This window comes from Acinonyx jubatus, chromosome A3 (assembly GCF_027475565.1).
Source record: "Acinonyx jubatus isolate Ajub_Pintada_27869175 chromosome A3, VMU_Ajub_asm_v1.0, whole genome shotgun sequence".
NCBI classification, from domain to species: domain Eukaryota; kingdom Metazoa; phylum Chordata; class Mammalia; order Carnivora; family Felidae; genus Acinonyx; species Acinonyx jubatus.
In genome coordinates this window covers 18526804-18542723 of record NC_069388.1, presented here as the reverse complement: position 1 = coordinate 18542723, position 15920 = coordinate 18526804, and the positions used below count along the sequence as shown (strand labels likewise).

General features: G+C 57.1%; 1 protein-coding gene across 4 annotated transcripts in view; it reads left to right on the top strand.

Moving 5' to 3' along the window:
* Nucleotides 1-11452, top strand: part of PLCG1 (phospholipase C gamma 1) — a 36971-nt gene extending 25519 nt beyond the window's left edge. For 2 of the 4 annotated variants that reach the window (XM_027070093.2, XM_053199950.1), the window contains exons 11-33: nucleotides 32-150; nucleotides 237-322; nucleotides 397-517; nucleotides 1259-1427; nucleotides 1542-1664; nucleotides 1747-1848; nucleotides 1928-2115; nucleotides 2353-2553; nucleotides 2628-2747; nucleotides 2837-3017; nucleotides 3901-3978; nucleotides 4756-4859; nucleotides 5086-5182; nucleotides 5467-5536; nucleotides 6014-6171; nucleotides 7531-7627; nucleotides 7768-7992; nucleotides 8064-8212; nucleotides 9017-9131; nucleotides 9218-9379; nucleotides 9496-9584; nucleotides 9680-9867; nucleotides 10068-11452. In XM_027070093.2, coding sequence (XP_026925894.1) covers nucleotides 32-150; nucleotides 237-322; nucleotides 397-517; nucleotides 1259-1427; nucleotides 1542-1664; nucleotides 1747-1848; nucleotides 1928-2115; nucleotides 2353-2553; nucleotides 2628-2747; nucleotides 2837-3017; nucleotides 3901-3978; nucleotides 4756-4859; nucleotides 5086-5182; nucleotides 5467-5536; nucleotides 6014-6171; nucleotides 7531-7627; nucleotides 7768-7992; nucleotides 8064-8212; nucleotides 9017-9131; nucleotides 9218-9379; nucleotides 9496-9584; nucleotides 9680-9867; nucleotides 10068-10110 — 2985 coding nt within the window. In that variant the 3' untranslated portion in view covers nucleotides 10111-11452. The remainder of the gene's footprint in view (nucleotides 1-31; nucleotides 151-236; nucleotides 323-396; nucleotides 518-1258; nucleotides 1428-1541; nucleotides 1665-1746; nucleotides 1849-1927; nucleotides 2116-2352; nucleotides 2554-2627; nucleotides 2748-2836; nucleotides 3018-3900; nucleotides 3979-4755; nucleotides 4860-5085; nucleotides 5183-5466; nucleotides 5537-6013; nucleotides 6172-7530; nucleotides 7628-7767; nucleotides 7993-8063; nucleotides 8213-9016; nucleotides 9132-9217; nucleotides 9380-9495; nucleotides 9585-9679; nucleotides 9868-10067) is intronic. The other 2 variants (XM_027070094.2, XM_053199949.1) reach the window with 2 other exon arrangements.
* The last annotated feature ends 4468 nt before the right edge of the window (nucleotides 11453-15920 follow it).

Below are 15920 nucleotides of genomic sequence, written 5' to 3'. Positions count from 1 at the left end.
TGGCTTTCTTTTCCTGCCCATTCCTGGACAGTTTGTCACCTTCCTGTTCTCCAAAGAGAACAGTGTGTGGAACTCACAGCTGGATGCAGTGTGCCCAGAAACCATGAACAACCCCCTCTCCCACTACTGGATCTCCTCCTCCCACAACACGTGAGTGCCTCCCTTGGGCCCCACCTGGCCCACCCTTGGGAGGGAGGCATTCACCCAACCACGCTTGCCTCTCCTTCCCTGTCCAGATACCTGACCGGGGATCAGTTCTCCAGCGAGTCCTCCCTGGAAGCCTACGCTCGCTGCCTGCGGATGGGCTGTCGCTGCATTGAGTGTGCGTGAGGGCCAGGGCTGGGGGAGGAGGTTGGGGGGGCCTGCCCTCTTGACTGTGGTCATGTTGCTCCCCAGTGGACTGCTGGGATGGCCCAGATGGGATGCCAGTCATTTACCATGGACACACCCTTACCACCAAGATCAAGTTCTCAGACGTCCTGCACACTATCAAGGAGCACGCCTTTGTGGCCTCAGAGTGAGTGGGAGAGAAGGGAGGAGGGCTGGGGTCAGCTTGGCTCCAGCTCTGTCCTGTGACAGAGGGTCCCCTCCAGTGCCCTGTCCCCATGCCCCATTTTTCTTTCGTCCTCTTGCCGTTTGCTTGACCCATTCTTCCTAAGCCCCTCCCTGTTTCTTACATCCATGGTCCACCCTCTTCAATGGTTTTTCTCTAGCCTGTGGAGCAAACTAAAGCTCTACCCGTCCGCAAAAAACACTTCCTTAACCCCAGTGGTCTCTTTAGGCCATTGTCTGACCAACCCCTTTCCCTTCACAGCCCAGAGAGTTGTCCACATCCCTACCTGCTGTCCTGCAATTCCTGTTCACCCCTACCTGTGCTCACTAGTCTCTCATGCCTCACTGAAGGGATCATCGGGGGCCCTGGCAACTAACTGGAGGGTGATTCCTGTCTCTCCTTACCTTCTTGGTGTGGGATGTCTCTTGCACTGCTGGGAGAGCCCCCATAGCTGGACCAACTCTGGGGACCTCTGTCTGCAGGGGTTCCACCCCTTTGTTCCTGTTGCACCCTTTGGTGCCCTGTGGAACCTTCTTAACCCTTCCAGCAACCAAGGCCAGCATCTTCTCTGGGTAGCTTTCTTACAGACAGGGCCTCCAGGGCCTTGGTCCCTAACACCTCCTTCTCTGAGGGGGTGTTTGGACTAAGCATTGATCCCTCAGAATTATAAGGCCTCTGTCACTGCACTGGCTCCTTACCCTTTAGGTACCCGGTCATCCTGTCCATTGAGGACCATTGCAGCATTGCCCAGCAGAGGAACATGGCACAGTACTTCAAGAAGGTGCTTGGGGACACACTCCTTACCAAGCCTGTGGACATCGCTGCCGATGGACTCCCCTCACCCAACCAGCTCAAGAGGAAGATCCTTATCAAGGTAGGGGTGAGCCCCCCACACTTCCCAGCACCTCTCCCAGGCCATTGCAGCCTGGGTGAGGAGGAGGGACGCTGGGACTAGGGGGCACTGCCATGTCCTGGCCTGTCCCCATAGCACAAGAAGCTGGCAGAGGGCAGTGCCTATGAAGAGGTGCCTACATCAGTGATGTACTCCGAGAACGATATCAGCAACTCCATCAAGAATGGCATCCTCTACCTGGAGGACCCTGTGAACCACGTGAGGGCCAGGCTAGGCCAAGCATGGGGAGGGGCACCGTGGGAGGAGGGCTCCGTTCATGGGCCCCACTTCTGTCTTCTAGGAGTGGTATCCCCACTACTTCGTCCTGACCAGCAGCAAAATCTACTACTCTGAGGAGACGAGCAGTGACCAAGGCAACGAGGATGAGGAGGAGCCCAAGGAGGTGAGGGGCCAGCCCAGGGCTGGGGGCTGGGCTGGGGTCAGAGCCACTGAGTGTCTTTGCTGTTGCCCTCCCCCCACAGGCCAGTGGCAGCACAGAGCTGCACTCCAGTGAGAAATGGTTCCACGGGAAGCTCGGGGCAGGACGGGATGGGCGGCACATCGCTGAGCGCCTGCTTACCGAGTACTGCATCGAGACCGGGGCCCCTGATGGCTCCTTCCTCGTGCGAGAGAGCGAGACCTTCGTGGGCGACTATACCCTCTCTTTCTGGTAACCCACTCCTGGCGTGTGTATACTCTTGACGCAGCACCTCCCAGAGACCACCACGGTCCATAGTTGGTCTCTGTCACAGGCTCTCCCATGGAATGTGATCTCATCACATGCATGCACACACATATACTTTTCAGGGTGCTTTGAAGCCCTCCTGCAGGGCCACCCACACCCGAACAACTTAGGTACCTCGCTTGGGCCTGGCCTGCTCCTCACTGCCTCCCTGTCTTCCCTCAGGCGGAATGGGAAAGTCCAGCACTGCCGGATCCACTCTCGGCAGGACGCTGGGGCCCCCAAGTTCTTCTTGACAGACAACCTGGTCTTTGACTCGCTCTATGACCTCATCACACACTACCAGCAGGTGCCCCTACGCTGCAACGAATTTGAGATGCGCCTCTCAGAGCCAGTCCCGCAGACCAATGCCCACGAGAGCAAAGAGTGAGGGAGGGGCCGAGGGCTGGGTGGGGGACGTGAGAGGTGATGGCCAGGGCTTGACTTGGGCCTATCTTCAGGTGGTACCATGCCAGCCTGACCAGAGCTCAGGCCGAGCACATGCTGATGCGCGTCCCCCGGGATGGGGCCTTCCTGGTGAGGAAACGGAATGAGCCCAACTCCTACGCCATCTCCTTCCGGTGAGGGGTGTGGCCTCGGGGTACTGTAGGTGGTGTGGGGTTATGCCTGAGTCTGGGCTGCCCTGACCCTGTGTGGCTGTTGTGTTAAGGGCTGAGGGCAAGATCAAGCATTGCCGCGTCCAGCAGGAGGGCCAGACGGTGGTCCTGGGCAACTCAGAGTTCGACAGCCTCGTGGACCTCATCAGCTACTATGAGAAGCACCCACTGTACCGCAAGATGAAGCTGCGCTATCCCATCAACGAGGAGGCGCTGGAGAAGATCGGCACAGCTGTGAGGGCCCAGTGCTTGAGGGGGCGTGGTGGACAGGGTGACCCTGGGCTAGCTGCTGGGCAGTGGCAGGACAGTCGGTATGTGGGACACAGAAGCCAGGGATGTTGTAGGAGCTCCTGGGAGGGTCACTCTGCCCAGCTAGGGGCCATGGTGTGGGTGCCGGGACGGTGTCCCAGAGGGAATGTCCTCCACAAGAACGTGTCTGCGAGGATGGGCACGCATTAGGTGAAGGCATTCGAGCAGAGAGCCCCCGCGAGCCGGGGTGTGGGGTAAGGCGGTCCAGGAGCTCATGCAGGGAAGGGTAGGCCCAAGGCCAGAAGCTTACTCAGGAGGTGTGAACTGGACTGTCGCCAGGGCAGGGGAGTTGGCTCCAGGAGGCAGAGGCATGAGGGTGAGGCATGTGAGGTAGAAGGCTACACAGACGGCACGGGGACAGAGAGGGCTCAGGACTTGGACTGATGGGGACTAGGGCGGGAGGTCTGCTTGAGACTTGGCATTGGTGAGCACAGGTGACCAGAGAGAGGACTGTGCACACTGGGGCCTGGGGCTGGGCTGATGGATAGGCAGCGTGGGGTGGGGGCGCCCAGTGGGGAGTGAGCGAGCCACTAAGCAAGAATGTCGGGCAGCACCTTGGGCCTTCGGGAACAGAGAGGTTTCGGAATCACGGGGTGGGCCTCAAGGGTTAAGAACTTGGGAGAGAGAGAAGGGCAAAGCCGTGCTGCTAAGGTCCAAGATGCCGGTGGACCAGGTGCCAGGGGAGGGGGCAGACTTGGCTTGGAGAGGAAGGCCATGTGGAGGCCTGCCTCACCGACTGAGGGGCACAGGGAAGCCAGCAGCCCCTGTTCTCTGGGTGTTAACGTCTACCATTCGGTCCTGTTTCCAGGAGCCAGACTACGGGGCCCTGTATGAGGGCCGCAACCCAGGCTTCTATGTGGAGGCGAATCCTATGCCAACTTTCAAGGTACGTCCTCGGGTGTCTGGGCACAGGAAGCTAGAGAGGCTCCTGGCTGCTCTGGGCTTGTATTTCTCTGCTGGGGGTGGAGGGGTGCATCTGTGGTCGTTGTGGAGAAGTGGTGTTTGTGGTTTTCCGAGTCCTTAGAGCTTGTGAGAGATGTGTGGTTGGTGTCTGACCACAGCTCTCCTGGGGCTGACCCCCTCCCAGTCCCTGTCCCTAGGGGTCAACACTGACCCCTCCAAACTGCTCCTCAGGGTAAGTCTCATTTACTTCCTGGGTGGCAGCAGGGCGGGGGTCGGCCACAAGGGCCAGAAACTTTGTTCTTTGCTGCTCACTCCCTTATCTCGTGCAGATCCCTCGGAAAGGACCTTTCTCTCTCTGCTTTTTTCTCTAAGGAGTAAGGAGTTGTGTTTTGTCCCTCAGCAGCCAGGGAGCCTGGGACAAGGTTTTTTCTCCTACTTTCCAGATGAGGAATGATGGGGTCCCAGTCATGCCCATAGGCTTTCAAGTCCTGGGGGAGGCACCCAGGGCACCTACAGACACTCCTAGCCTGTGAGCCCTGGCTTCTGGGGGAGATTCAAGAATCTCCCTGTGGCCCGGGCTGAGGGGCTTGCAATGTTCCACCTGGACCCTGAGGAGCTTCTGTGGCAGAGGCCCTGGGTCACATGTGTCCTGGAGCCTCCTGTAGGGCTGATGGCGAGGACTATGCTGGGTGGGCTGCCCCATGTCAGCAGAGTGGCGAGGATAGACTGCCTGCTCTAACCAGTGTCTCCCCCTCTGCAGTGTGCAGTCAAAGCACTCTTTGACTACAAGGCCCAGAGAGAGGATGAGCTGACTTTCACTAAGAGCGCCATCATCCAGAACGTGGAGAAGCAAGAAGGTGGCTGGTGAGCCTGGTCCCCAGAGCCAAAGCCTCTGGGATGTGTGGCGGGCTGGGAGGCGGGGGCCCCCCTGTGCACCTGCCACTGTGCTGTCGTGGTGTGTCTGTCCCACATACCTGCGCACCAGCGTTGCTCCTGCAGCCTGGCGTAGGTGCAGGGACTCTGACAAGGGATACCCTCCTTGTGGGAGTTTGGAGTGGTTGCTGGGGTCAGCACCCTGTGGCTTCCACAGGTGGCGGGGGGACTATGGTGGGAAGAAGCAGCTGTGGTTCCCGTCAAACTACGTGGAAGAGATGGTCAGCCCCGCAGCCCTGGAGCCTGAGAGGGAGGTGAGAGCAGAGCCATGTTGGTGCGACAGAATCCCCGTCCCCAGACTCTTCCTGTGCATATGCCCATCACACACAGTGTCGGGTGTACCTGTGCATGCACAGCCACCAGTCACCTGCGGTCCTGTCACACCCCTGTGGGGTCCGCAGTTTCCAGTACACCTGCTGTGTTTGTGTTGTCATGGGTGTGTGCCTAAGGTGTGTTTGTTGCACGCACACAGACATCTCCTCCCATGCATCTATATAAAGCAGATGTGCTGATGACCCATGGGCTTTGCTTTCCACAGCACTTGGACGAGAACAGCCCCTTGGGGGATTTGCTCCGGGGGGTCTTGGATGTGCCAGCTTGTCAGATTGGTGAGCCCCCGCCCCTTTCTCCAGCCCACGGTTCTGCAGGGTCAGGCTCTCCCTTGTGGCTCCCTTTGTGTTCTGTGGGAAGAAGCCAGTGGCTGGCCTCCCAAAGGCTGTCCTCACTCTGAGCTCTCCCTCTGCTTGGATACTCTCTTGACACCCCAGTCTCGATTCTTCACCTCCAGCTCTGACCCCCTTCATGCTTACCCTGAGCCAGGCACTGGGTGATGCGGAAGGCTAGCTGACCTCCACAGTCCTTGTAGGTTGGGCCACGGTGTGACGGGACCTTGGAGACAGGGTGGGGCACGTGACCCGCACGAGACTGGGGTTTGAGCCCTGGTCGCCTCTCCTGGCAGTGCAGCATCACCTCCCTCACACCCCGTGGGGTGGAGGGCAGGTGGTGAGGGGCTCCGAGCCAGTGCCTGGGCTGTAGTGTGGGGGACGGGGACGTCTTTCCAAGCGCTGTTTCTCTTGCTCTCCCAGCCATCCGTCCCGAGGGCAAGAACAACCGGCTGTTCGTCTTCTCCATCAGTATGGCTTCCGTGGCGCACTGGTCCCTGGATGTCGCTGCTGACTCACAAGAGGAGCTGCAGGACTGGGTGAAGAAGATCCGAGAAGTGGCCCAGACGGCAGACGCCAGGGTAAGGGGCATCTGTGGGGTGCAGGTGGGCAGCATGTGAACCTGTTGGGGGTGAGGCCTGCAGCACCAGGCCTGCCTCTAGGCTGGGACCTGGAGGAAACCACACACACACACACACACACACACACACACACACACACACACAGCAGGCCATGTGGCTCGTTTAGGACAGAGATGGATAGCGGCCGTGGGCCGCCCTGTGGATCTGCATGGTCGGCAGTTGGACACACAGGGGCCGAGCAAGAGCAGTCTTGTGCTGGAAGCAGGAGCGGGTGCCCAGAGGCTTGGGAGGAATGGGTGGTGTGGAGTGGGGAGAGGGTTTAACTTTGGAGGGTGTTGGTGGCAGGGGGAGCCCGGAAGGGCAGGGCCGAGAGGCTGGCGGTGGCCAGGGGTGGATGGTATCTGATGTGTGAGGGCTGCAGAGGTACCAATGGGCACGATAACCTGAAAGTGCCCGGGGTTTTGGCAGCAGCAAATGGCCCCAGTGTCACTACTGGGAACCATGGTGGTGGGTCTCCACAGGGCTAGAGCTGGGGCCAGCTTTCACGCTTGGCTGTAGGAGGAGCCAGCAGAGAGGAGGGAGGCCACTTCCGCTGAGCCTGGGGGAGCGGAGGGAAGGATGTATTCACAGGGGTTAAGGGAATTCTGTGTGACGGCCATTCCCCAGGTGGTTGGTGAGGGTGGAGGGCGACAAGGCAGGTCTGTGGCTGCTTTGGAGGATGGGTGCCTGTGAGCCGCACAGAGAACAGAAGGTGCTGAGGATTTTATTGGCAGACTGGCTGGTTGAGGGGATGGATTCTGGGGTCTGGGCTGGAAGAGGAAGTAAGAATGTGAGTGTAAGAGCCCTTGATGGAAGAAAGTGGGCCTCCGGAGCTATGAGGACAGGACGGGATGCGCTTGTGAGCGGCCACGGTGGGTAGGTGGCTGTGTCGGGCAGGGGGGCATCTGAGGGTGTGAAGCCATTAGGCCCGCAAGGTGGGAGGAGTCTCCTCAGCACCGAGACCTGAGACCAAGCCAGAGACCTAAGTCCCCACTGAAGTCACAGGAGGCTGCCTTGCTTAAGGGAGGCTGGGTACCCGATGGTCACAAAGCATCACCAAAGAGTGCAGCCAACCCCAGGACCCTGAGCTGTCACTGGGGTGTGGGTGCTGAGGACATCAGCCTCTAAGAGTCTTAGGAGGGCAAGTGTGGCCTTGGGGGCAGAGAAAAGGAAGGAGGATTCTGGGATGTACTGTCCAGTGGGGTGTGGGAGATTCGGGGGACAGGGCAGGGCCCAGAGAGCACCTGCACTGTGGGTATGCCTAAGCTGGCAGGGGCATCCTTCCGGGTGGGGCATCAGGCCATGTGTGTGTGTCACCAGCTCACGGAGGGCAAGATGATGGAGCGGAGGAAGAAGATCGCCCTGGAGCTCTCTGAGCTGGTTGTCTACTGTCGGCCTGTTCCCTTTGATGAAGAGAGTAAGGGCCGAGGGCTGGTGGGGGTGTGTTTGGGCGCCCTCCCTGGCAGGTGGAAGACGTACATTTCGTCCCTTTGTATGGGGGGTGGGGGAGCTGTCCGGGTGGGTGGGCTCTGTAAGCATTCTCCCTGTTTGGCCCAGAGATTGGCACAGAACGTGCCTGCTACCGGGACATGTCGTCCTTCCCGGAAACCAAGGCTGAGAAATACGTGAACAAGGCCAAAGGCAAGAAGTTTCTCCAGTACAACCGGCTGCAGCTCTCCCGCATCTACCCCAAGGGCCAGCGGCTGGACTCTTCCAATTACGACCCCTTGCCCATGTGGATCTGTGGCAGTCAGCTCGTGGCTCTCAACTTCCAGACCCCAGGTGAGAAGGTGCCCCGTGGGGTGGGGAGGGGCACCATCGGGCCAGAGTCCACTGTAACTCGGCTCTTTCAGACAAGCCTATGCAGATGAACCAGGCCCTCTTCATGGCCGGTGGCCACTGTGGCTACGTGCTGCAGCCGAGCACCATGCGGGATGAGGCCTTTGATCCCTTTGACAAGAGCAGCCTCCGAGGCCTGGAGCCATATGCCATCTGCATCGAGGTGGGTGGCGCTCGCCTGTGGGCTTTAGGGTGGGCAGGGGTTGCTCTTCTGGGGCTCGTTTCTGGAGTCAGGGATGGGGTACCAGTTTGTGTGACTGGTGGGGGGCACCGAACTGGCTCCTGAGCGTGAGGAAGGTGTGACCGTCCTCTGAGATAGGAAGGCAGCTGCAAGTTTCCACCGTGGGGCTGGGCCCAGAGTGGCGAAAGCCCGAGGCAGGTGGGCTAAATGTAGCCAGTTCTTGGCACTGAAGAGTCAGGCTGTCCAGTGAGGCCATGGGTAGCCGCTGCCTGGCAGGACAGGAAACCAGGGCCCGTGGTGAGCTATCTGCAGGAGCCAGCGGGACGGCACTTACTGGAACGGGGCTTGAGGGAGAGTGACCCCCATCCCCAGCTCTCTTTTAGAACAGTCCCTGAGCACTTGATGCCCCCTGGTGAGAAGCTGTGGGGTGCGGGGTGGGTGGGGCTGAGCAGTGTTGAAGGAGGTGAGGATAGCACAAGGTGAGTGGGTACTGCTTTACCGAGAAGAGACTTCGATTTTTTTTTTTTTTTACCTTGTGGGGAAGTAACTTAAAAGATTTGCATATTGAAACAGACATGAGTTTGATGAAGTAGATTGCAGAAACTCCCATGAGAAGTTTGGCTGAAGCTTCTTCCAATACCACTGCTCAGGGCCCTGATGCCATAAGCCACTTAGTGGGCCGTGTCTTTGGGGCCCAGCAGAGGGCGCACTGCCTCCACTGCATAGTGAGGACTTGGAGGGAGTGGAAAGGACAGTCCCCCAGCCCATCTCTACCCTGCCTTACAGGTGCTGGGGGCCCGGCACCTGCCGAAGAATGGCCGAGGCATCGTGTGTCCTTTTGTGGAGATTGAGGTGGCCGGAGCAGAGTATGACAGCATCAAACAGAAGACAGAATTTGTGGGTAGGTCTGCCTTCCCCACTCAACCACGCCAGTGACCCTGTCCTCTCTTGGTGGTGGCCTGAGGCCTTCTGCCCTGACTTTTGCAGTGGACAACGGACTGAACCCTGTTTGGCCCGCCAAGCCCTTCCACTTCCAGATCAGTAACCCGGAATTCGCCTTCCTGCGCTTTGTGGTGTATGAGGAGGACATGTTCAGTGACCAGAACTTCCTGGCTCAGGCCACCTTCCCAGTAAAGGGCTTGAAGGCAGGTGAGGATCCTTCCTAGAGACAGTGCCCGGGATCTAGCTTGGGGACGGGGTGGGGGTGGGGGGGCACAGGCCCCTGCTTGGCTCCCTCCTGGGCTGAGGGCCAGGCCTTCTCCTAGGATACAGAGCCGTGCCTTTGAAGAACAACTACAGTGAGGACCTGGAGCTGGCCTCCCTGCTCATCAAGATCGAGGTTTTCCCTGCCAAGGTGAGTACGAGGAAGGGGGGCTGGGGAGGAGCCAGGCAGCAGCCTCATAAGGCCCCGGAGAGGCACTGATCTCTCGTGCACCGCCCTTGTTGAAGCAGGAGAACGGTGACGTCAGTCCCTTCAGTAGTATGTCTCTGCGCGAGCGGGGCTCCGATGCCTCGGGTCAGCTGTTCCATGGCCGGGGCCGGGAAGGTTCCTTTGAAGCCCGCTACCAGCAGCCGTTTGAGGACTTTCGTATCTCCCAAGAGCATCTGGCAGACCATTTTGACAGTCGGGAACGGAGGTGAGGGGCTGGAGGATGGGTGGCCAGTGTGCAGCTTGGAGGCGGGGGATGGTGGGAGCGATGGGAAGAAGTGGTTGCTGCCCCTCCGGGTCCTTCTCTTGCCTCCTGGGTGGGTGGAAGTTACAGTTGTCTGGCTTTGGGCTGTCCCACTGCACTCTGAGGCCCCACCGCTGGTAAGGACACTCTCTCCTTGTGTCCAGGGCCCCACGAAGGACTCGGGTCAACGGGGACAACCGCCTCTAGTTGTGTGCCAGCCTCGTTGAGAGCAGCGGGTGCCATGCACCTCGTGGAGTGCCGTGAGCCGGGTTCTTGAGAAGTGGCCTGTCGTGGCAGCCTTCCTGGCCCCGTAGCCTGGAGCCTGGATTCCAGCAGTGACTGCTAGACAAAACCAAGCCATTAATGAGTTGTTTTACTGTTCGGGGCCTCCGTGCCCCAGCTCTGGGGGAAGGCAAACACTGTACCGTGTCTCAAATTAATTAAGCACACACCTCTGGTCCTGACTTCTGGAGATGGAGCTTTCCATCTATGGGGCCAGGACCATGGCTGCAGCCCCTTGGAGAGAGGCTGCCTCAGCCTGTGGCACAGGAGGCTCTAAGGAACCGCAGCAGCCTCATGGGGCCAGGGAAACAAACCCAAGTTTACATTGTCCTGTAGCTTTAAAACCCCAGCCGGGCAGGGGTGGGGGTAGATGCCCCCACGGTTTGGCCCTGGAGCCAGGGCAGAGGAGCACAGGACCTGCCTGGAGAGGGTCCCCCCCTGCTCAAGGAAGAGGACACAGCACAAGGGCATGTTGCCCGTGGCTGGGAACACAGCCCAGCCTCCAAGATCCAGGGGATCGTGTTAGAAATAGCAGCATTGGGCAAGCCAGGCTGCTGTGGGCCATGGAGGGTCGCCCTGCAGGTCACTGTGTGAGGGGCCTGAGGAGGCCAAGGCCCAGGGCGCTGCCTGGAATGGGGACAGCAGCCCCTCAGGACCATGGGAGGATGAGGGGGACCCGGATATCCTGCCCTGCCTTGGGCTGCCCTGCCTGCCTGCTGCCCAAAGCCGGGAGGCAGCCCAAGGTTGACACTCGGGATGTGAGCCTGGAATCCGGACCTGCTCACTAGGGTAGACGAGTGTGTGGCCGTGCTGGCCGAGCACAGCAGCTCCTGCCACGTTGGGAGGGCGTGCCTCGCTCTGACGCAGAGGCCACCGAGCAACAGAAGGTCTAACAGCAAGGTCAGCGGACTTGAGGCCTTTGTCGGAGATGGGTGCCGGCGTGGCCAGAACGGAGGAGCAGGTCGCAGGCCACGCCGGGGATTTTCCCCAGTACCTTTGGGAAGCTCCTGCACACAACTGACAGGCCCTTCTTCAAGGCACCCTTCAGCAGGTCGGCTAGGGGACCCCTCCCCCCCCCCCCACCCCCGTCCTGTTCCAGACCGAAGACCACTCTCCCCGTTGCAGCATAAGACCTGGGCTCTGAGTCTGCGGACAGCACTGTGGGAGGATGTGGAGATCAGCCCAAATATTCATTAAACCAGTTGAAAGTCCTTTTGCTGGGCATCTGTGATGTTGGAGTATGGAATTTTAAAGGTTATTTTTTGCACACCGTTTCCTACCATGTTCATTATTTCACATAGGATGTATGATTTTTTTCTGTCTTCCACTTCTAACCGGAAAGCTGCTTGGTTGGGGGGTGGGGGAAGCAAAACGAATGAACTGGTCTGTGCACTGTGGCAGAACTGTTATTTTTATGGATTTTACAGCTCAACTAACAGTGTTACCTTTTCAAGATTTATATATTTATATACTCTTAAGACAAACCACTGAGCCGTTAAAGCCTTGTTATTCAATCCTAATAGTGATTCAGTTTTCTATAGTTTACTTTTAGGGTAGAAAGTAAATTATTTAACATTACATTAAACTTCCCAGATCATGGATTGTAAACCGAAGGAAATTATACAATTTCTGAGAAAATGTATTGGTTTATTTAAACTAATTCTAAAGTTGTCTTTGCAAGTATGACCTCGCAATCCTGTCCATAGCAAACATATCTACATATGGCTGCCAACGTTTGGTGTATAATCAGAATATTAACAAAAATCGTAAATTTTATTAGAAAAGCTTTCCTTTTGAAAAGAACAGCAGTATTATTTTTCTTCTCAGTAGTATTGTAACAAAGTTAGTGACACTCCTTGCTCCTCACGTTTGGAGGGCAACCTTGGAGCAGAGCCACAGGGAGGGGCCGGCGACCACCCGACACGTGGGGACAGCTGTGCTACAGATGGTAAGGCTGTCGGGAACGGGCCGGGGGTGGGGGGAAAACAGCAAAGCCTATTCTGGTCAGGTGGTTTTTGTTCGAAGGCAAAGACAACGCAGTGTGCGTTCCCTTAGGGACAGAAAAGGGTTAAGGATCGGCCCGCTGTGGGCAGGTGAGGGAGCAGTCACCATGCAGCTGGCTGCTTCCATTGAGCTGGTGAGAAGACCCCGGAAAGGAGACGGGAAGGTTGGGAAGGCAGCCCCATGAAGGGGTGCAGGCCCGTGGGCACAAGGGTGCCCTTCGGCACAGCTGGCACTTGGCACACGCAAGCCCACTGCCGTCATTCGGCCTCAGTTGCCAGTTGTGCTGGCCTCTTAAGATCTACTGCCACATAAATTGGCCCCGTGTCCTTTTAACTTGGGTGTTCTCTCACGGGCCCCGGGAAGCCGGTTGTCTGGAGACAACTTGTCAGGTGGTTATTGTGCGGTACAGGCAGGTGGGAAGTTTTTGGCAACTTCCCAGGTCAAGCATCTCTTCCCTCCTCTGGGCTACGGAGTGGGGTGAGAACACCTGCTCTTCCAGCTCCCCTGCAGACAGGATGTCCGGGGACAGCAGCCCGAATCCCTGCAGCTTGCCAACCGTGGTGAGCGGGATGCAGCCGGAGCCCTTTCCCAGTTCACAGAAGCCTCGCCTTTCAAAGGGAGGTTGCCGGGTGCCACTCTGGTTGCCTCGATAGCTTGCAACCAAATCTCTGCCCAGATGTGGTTGAAAAGGCACTGCCCTTACCTTCCTGTGGCTGTTTTCATGGTGGTCTGCGCCGGTGTAGGTCAAACATGATGCCACACACAGAGCTGCCTGCCTGGTGGATGGATGGGGACAAGCATAAAAAGCCAGCCCAGGGATCCTGAAAAGATGCAGGTAAGTGTAATCAGTTGGTTCTCAAGATGGTAATTAGTGTAGCGCTGGTGTGATAATTCACGTACCAAAGCATGGAGAGCAAGATTGTTAAGTCCAAGGCTGATTAAGAGTTACATTACAGGTTCTGAGGGGCATGTGGGTGGCTCGGCCAGTAAGCCCGACTTCAGGTCATGATCTCACAGTTCATCAGTTTGAGGCCCACTTAAAGGGGTGAGCTCGAGCCCTGCTTCAGGTAACATGAGCCCTGGGTGAGCCCCGAGTCTCTCTCTCTGCCCCCTTGCTCACTTGTGCCCTCTTCAAAAAAAAGAGTTACAGGTTCAGAGCATCCCTTTCCTATATGATAAGTCAGACCAAGACCTAACAATTCCCAATTTGACAGATTGAGGGCAAGTCCTGGTTCATTCTAGTTCCCTCTGAGCACCACCCACTTGGGGAACTGGGATCAGTTTAAAATACTTCCTTTCATCCACTGAACTAGATATAAGAGCCAGTATCAGAGCGCCCACTGCTCAGGTTCTTGCTGGCCCCTTGGCTTTCTCCCCAGAGCTTCATCTCTCCTATTCAAAAGGATGGTTCTTTTCCCAGTGACAAGGGAGTTGATGGAAGTTGGCCTGAACTTCTAAACTGGGTTTTCTTGCTCCAGGTTCTTGTGGCCAGGAGAGCTTGTCCAGTGTGAAGGAAGAGTTCTGTGCTGACCCCTCGGTTAGGGGCTGCCTGTCATCACAGGACATCCTTGGCTTTTTGGTGTTGACCATTTTTATTTTAATCAGGATGAATCCCCATTTACTGAACAAGTGTCTTTCTGGAGTATGACTTGGAGAGGAACAGCTCTGACGTCCCTAAGGCAGCTTCATGGACCTGAGGCACACCTATCTTCCAGGCTCCCAGGCTACGCTACACTGCTTTTCACTGCAAATGCCTTGATCTTTCTTCCTGGTAGAAAACAGGACAAGTCTCAGTCTTGCAAGCACACAGATCAGTTTCTCCTCCTGTTTCCTCCAGACAGACCTGAGCGCATTAATCGACCCATGAGGCCCTACAAAGGGGAAGGGATGGGGGTGAGGGGAAACCCTCACTTGAGACTGAAGGTCTTGCCCTATGGTGCATAGTTGCTTGCCTCGTCATGCATGTGGGCCACGTCCCTGTGGTGGGGCAGCTTGGATTGGCACGAGTTTCTACCCACTGGGTTACGCATCATCTGGGAAGCTTCTAAAAAATACCAGTGCCTACAGCCCTAGCATAGGTATTTTTCAAAAGCTTTCCCGGGTGAATGGAAGGTCAGGGTTGAGACGCTACAAGTGTGGGCAGAGGAAACCAGAAAACCACGGTCAGGAAGAGGAAGTCCATGGTACCAGGGGCAAAGATGAGAAGTGGACTGGCTCCCTGCAGGGGGAGTCTCCTCTCCTGCTGTCTCCAGTAGGAACCACTCCTGGCTGGCTGGCACACCAGCGACAAGTAACTGCTCAGAGTTGCAGGCCTGCACTGCTCTCACCCCGTGCACACGTGCACACAGCACTACTTGCAAGGTCAGCAGCTTTCCGAAGCCCCTGCAAAAAGAGCAGTCAGGGCAAGAACCCCTCTATAAAGGGGGAAGGCAGGAGCAGTTTCTGACTCCAGTTGAGGACAGTGCCATTAACAAGGATCTGTGGCCACAAGCATGTGGACACAAGACCTCCCCCCCCCCCCCCCTCCTGACCAGACACATCCTGAACATCTGGAGGCTGGGGCTCCTTAAAAACTCACTTGTCTTTAAGTTTGAGCCTGTCCTTTCTCGCCATTTCTGTTCTTTAGAAGGGAAAAACCATCATAAGCACTATCTGGTTATCCCACCAAAGTAGCTCACAGAACAGAGTAAGTTCCTGCCTCCTCACATCTCAGTTAAAGAGATCAAGCCCCGTCTCCGCTGGAGACTCATTGGGTCTTCCTCTGATGATCCCCAGGGGACTCCTGCCCAGGAGTCAGGCAGGGGTTCTGTTTCCTGCCTGGAGGCCACTGCAAGTGCCCCCAGGAAGCTCAGCCACTCACAGCGGGCTGCCACTGCCCACTCTGCCCACAGTTGTGTCCCAGAAAGCCCCTGCCCGAGTCTGCACTCACCCCGGGCTTCAGCTGCGTGGCATTCAGGCTGCCACACCGGGCTGCTCTTGCTTTACTCAACACAAAGCTGTTTTCCCAAGACTTCAGCTGGCCTCCAGAAGGACCAAGTCGGGAACAGGCCCCCGTGTCCACCTGGGACCAGAATCACTGGCCGGCCTTGGTGTGTGTCTGCCCCAGGTGATTTTCTGTCTGGGCTTCCTTTTTCCTGTCACAGGCCCTCGGGGTCACCCCAACAAGATTCACTTGCTCTGAATCTTAGGAACTGGGCTTTTAGAAAAGATTTTACCACCCAACGTGGGGCTTGACCTCAAAACCCCGAGATTAAGAGTCGCATGCTCCACCAACCTAGCCAGCCAGGCGCCCCAGAAATTAAGCTTTTTAAAAAAATCCTATTCTTTTAAGGCCTCCGCATCCTTAACCGATTCACTGGCACCCCCTTAGCAAAGAGGAAAGTGCTCTGCTTCTGAGCACATTCTCCTCACTGGGCGGGAGGGGGTGGGGGAAGGGACAAGAAAAGGACTTCCCAGCACTTTCTCACAAGGCACCCGATGACTGTGAGTCTGACTCCTTCCTGCCTTTTGTCTGTTTAGCGTAATTCTAGAAACCTCACAGTTCTGTCACACAGAAGCCAGGCCTGTGGACACAGCAGCGTGGGAGACGGAGAGAGGAACTTTCCTGAAGCGGGCTGAGGGGAACGGCCTTGCTCATCCATCCAAGCTTAAGATCTGGCTTGCCCACTGAATAAATCAGATGTGAAACGTTTCTAGTTTTTCTGGCTCCCCCACAAAATAAAGTCAGCAGA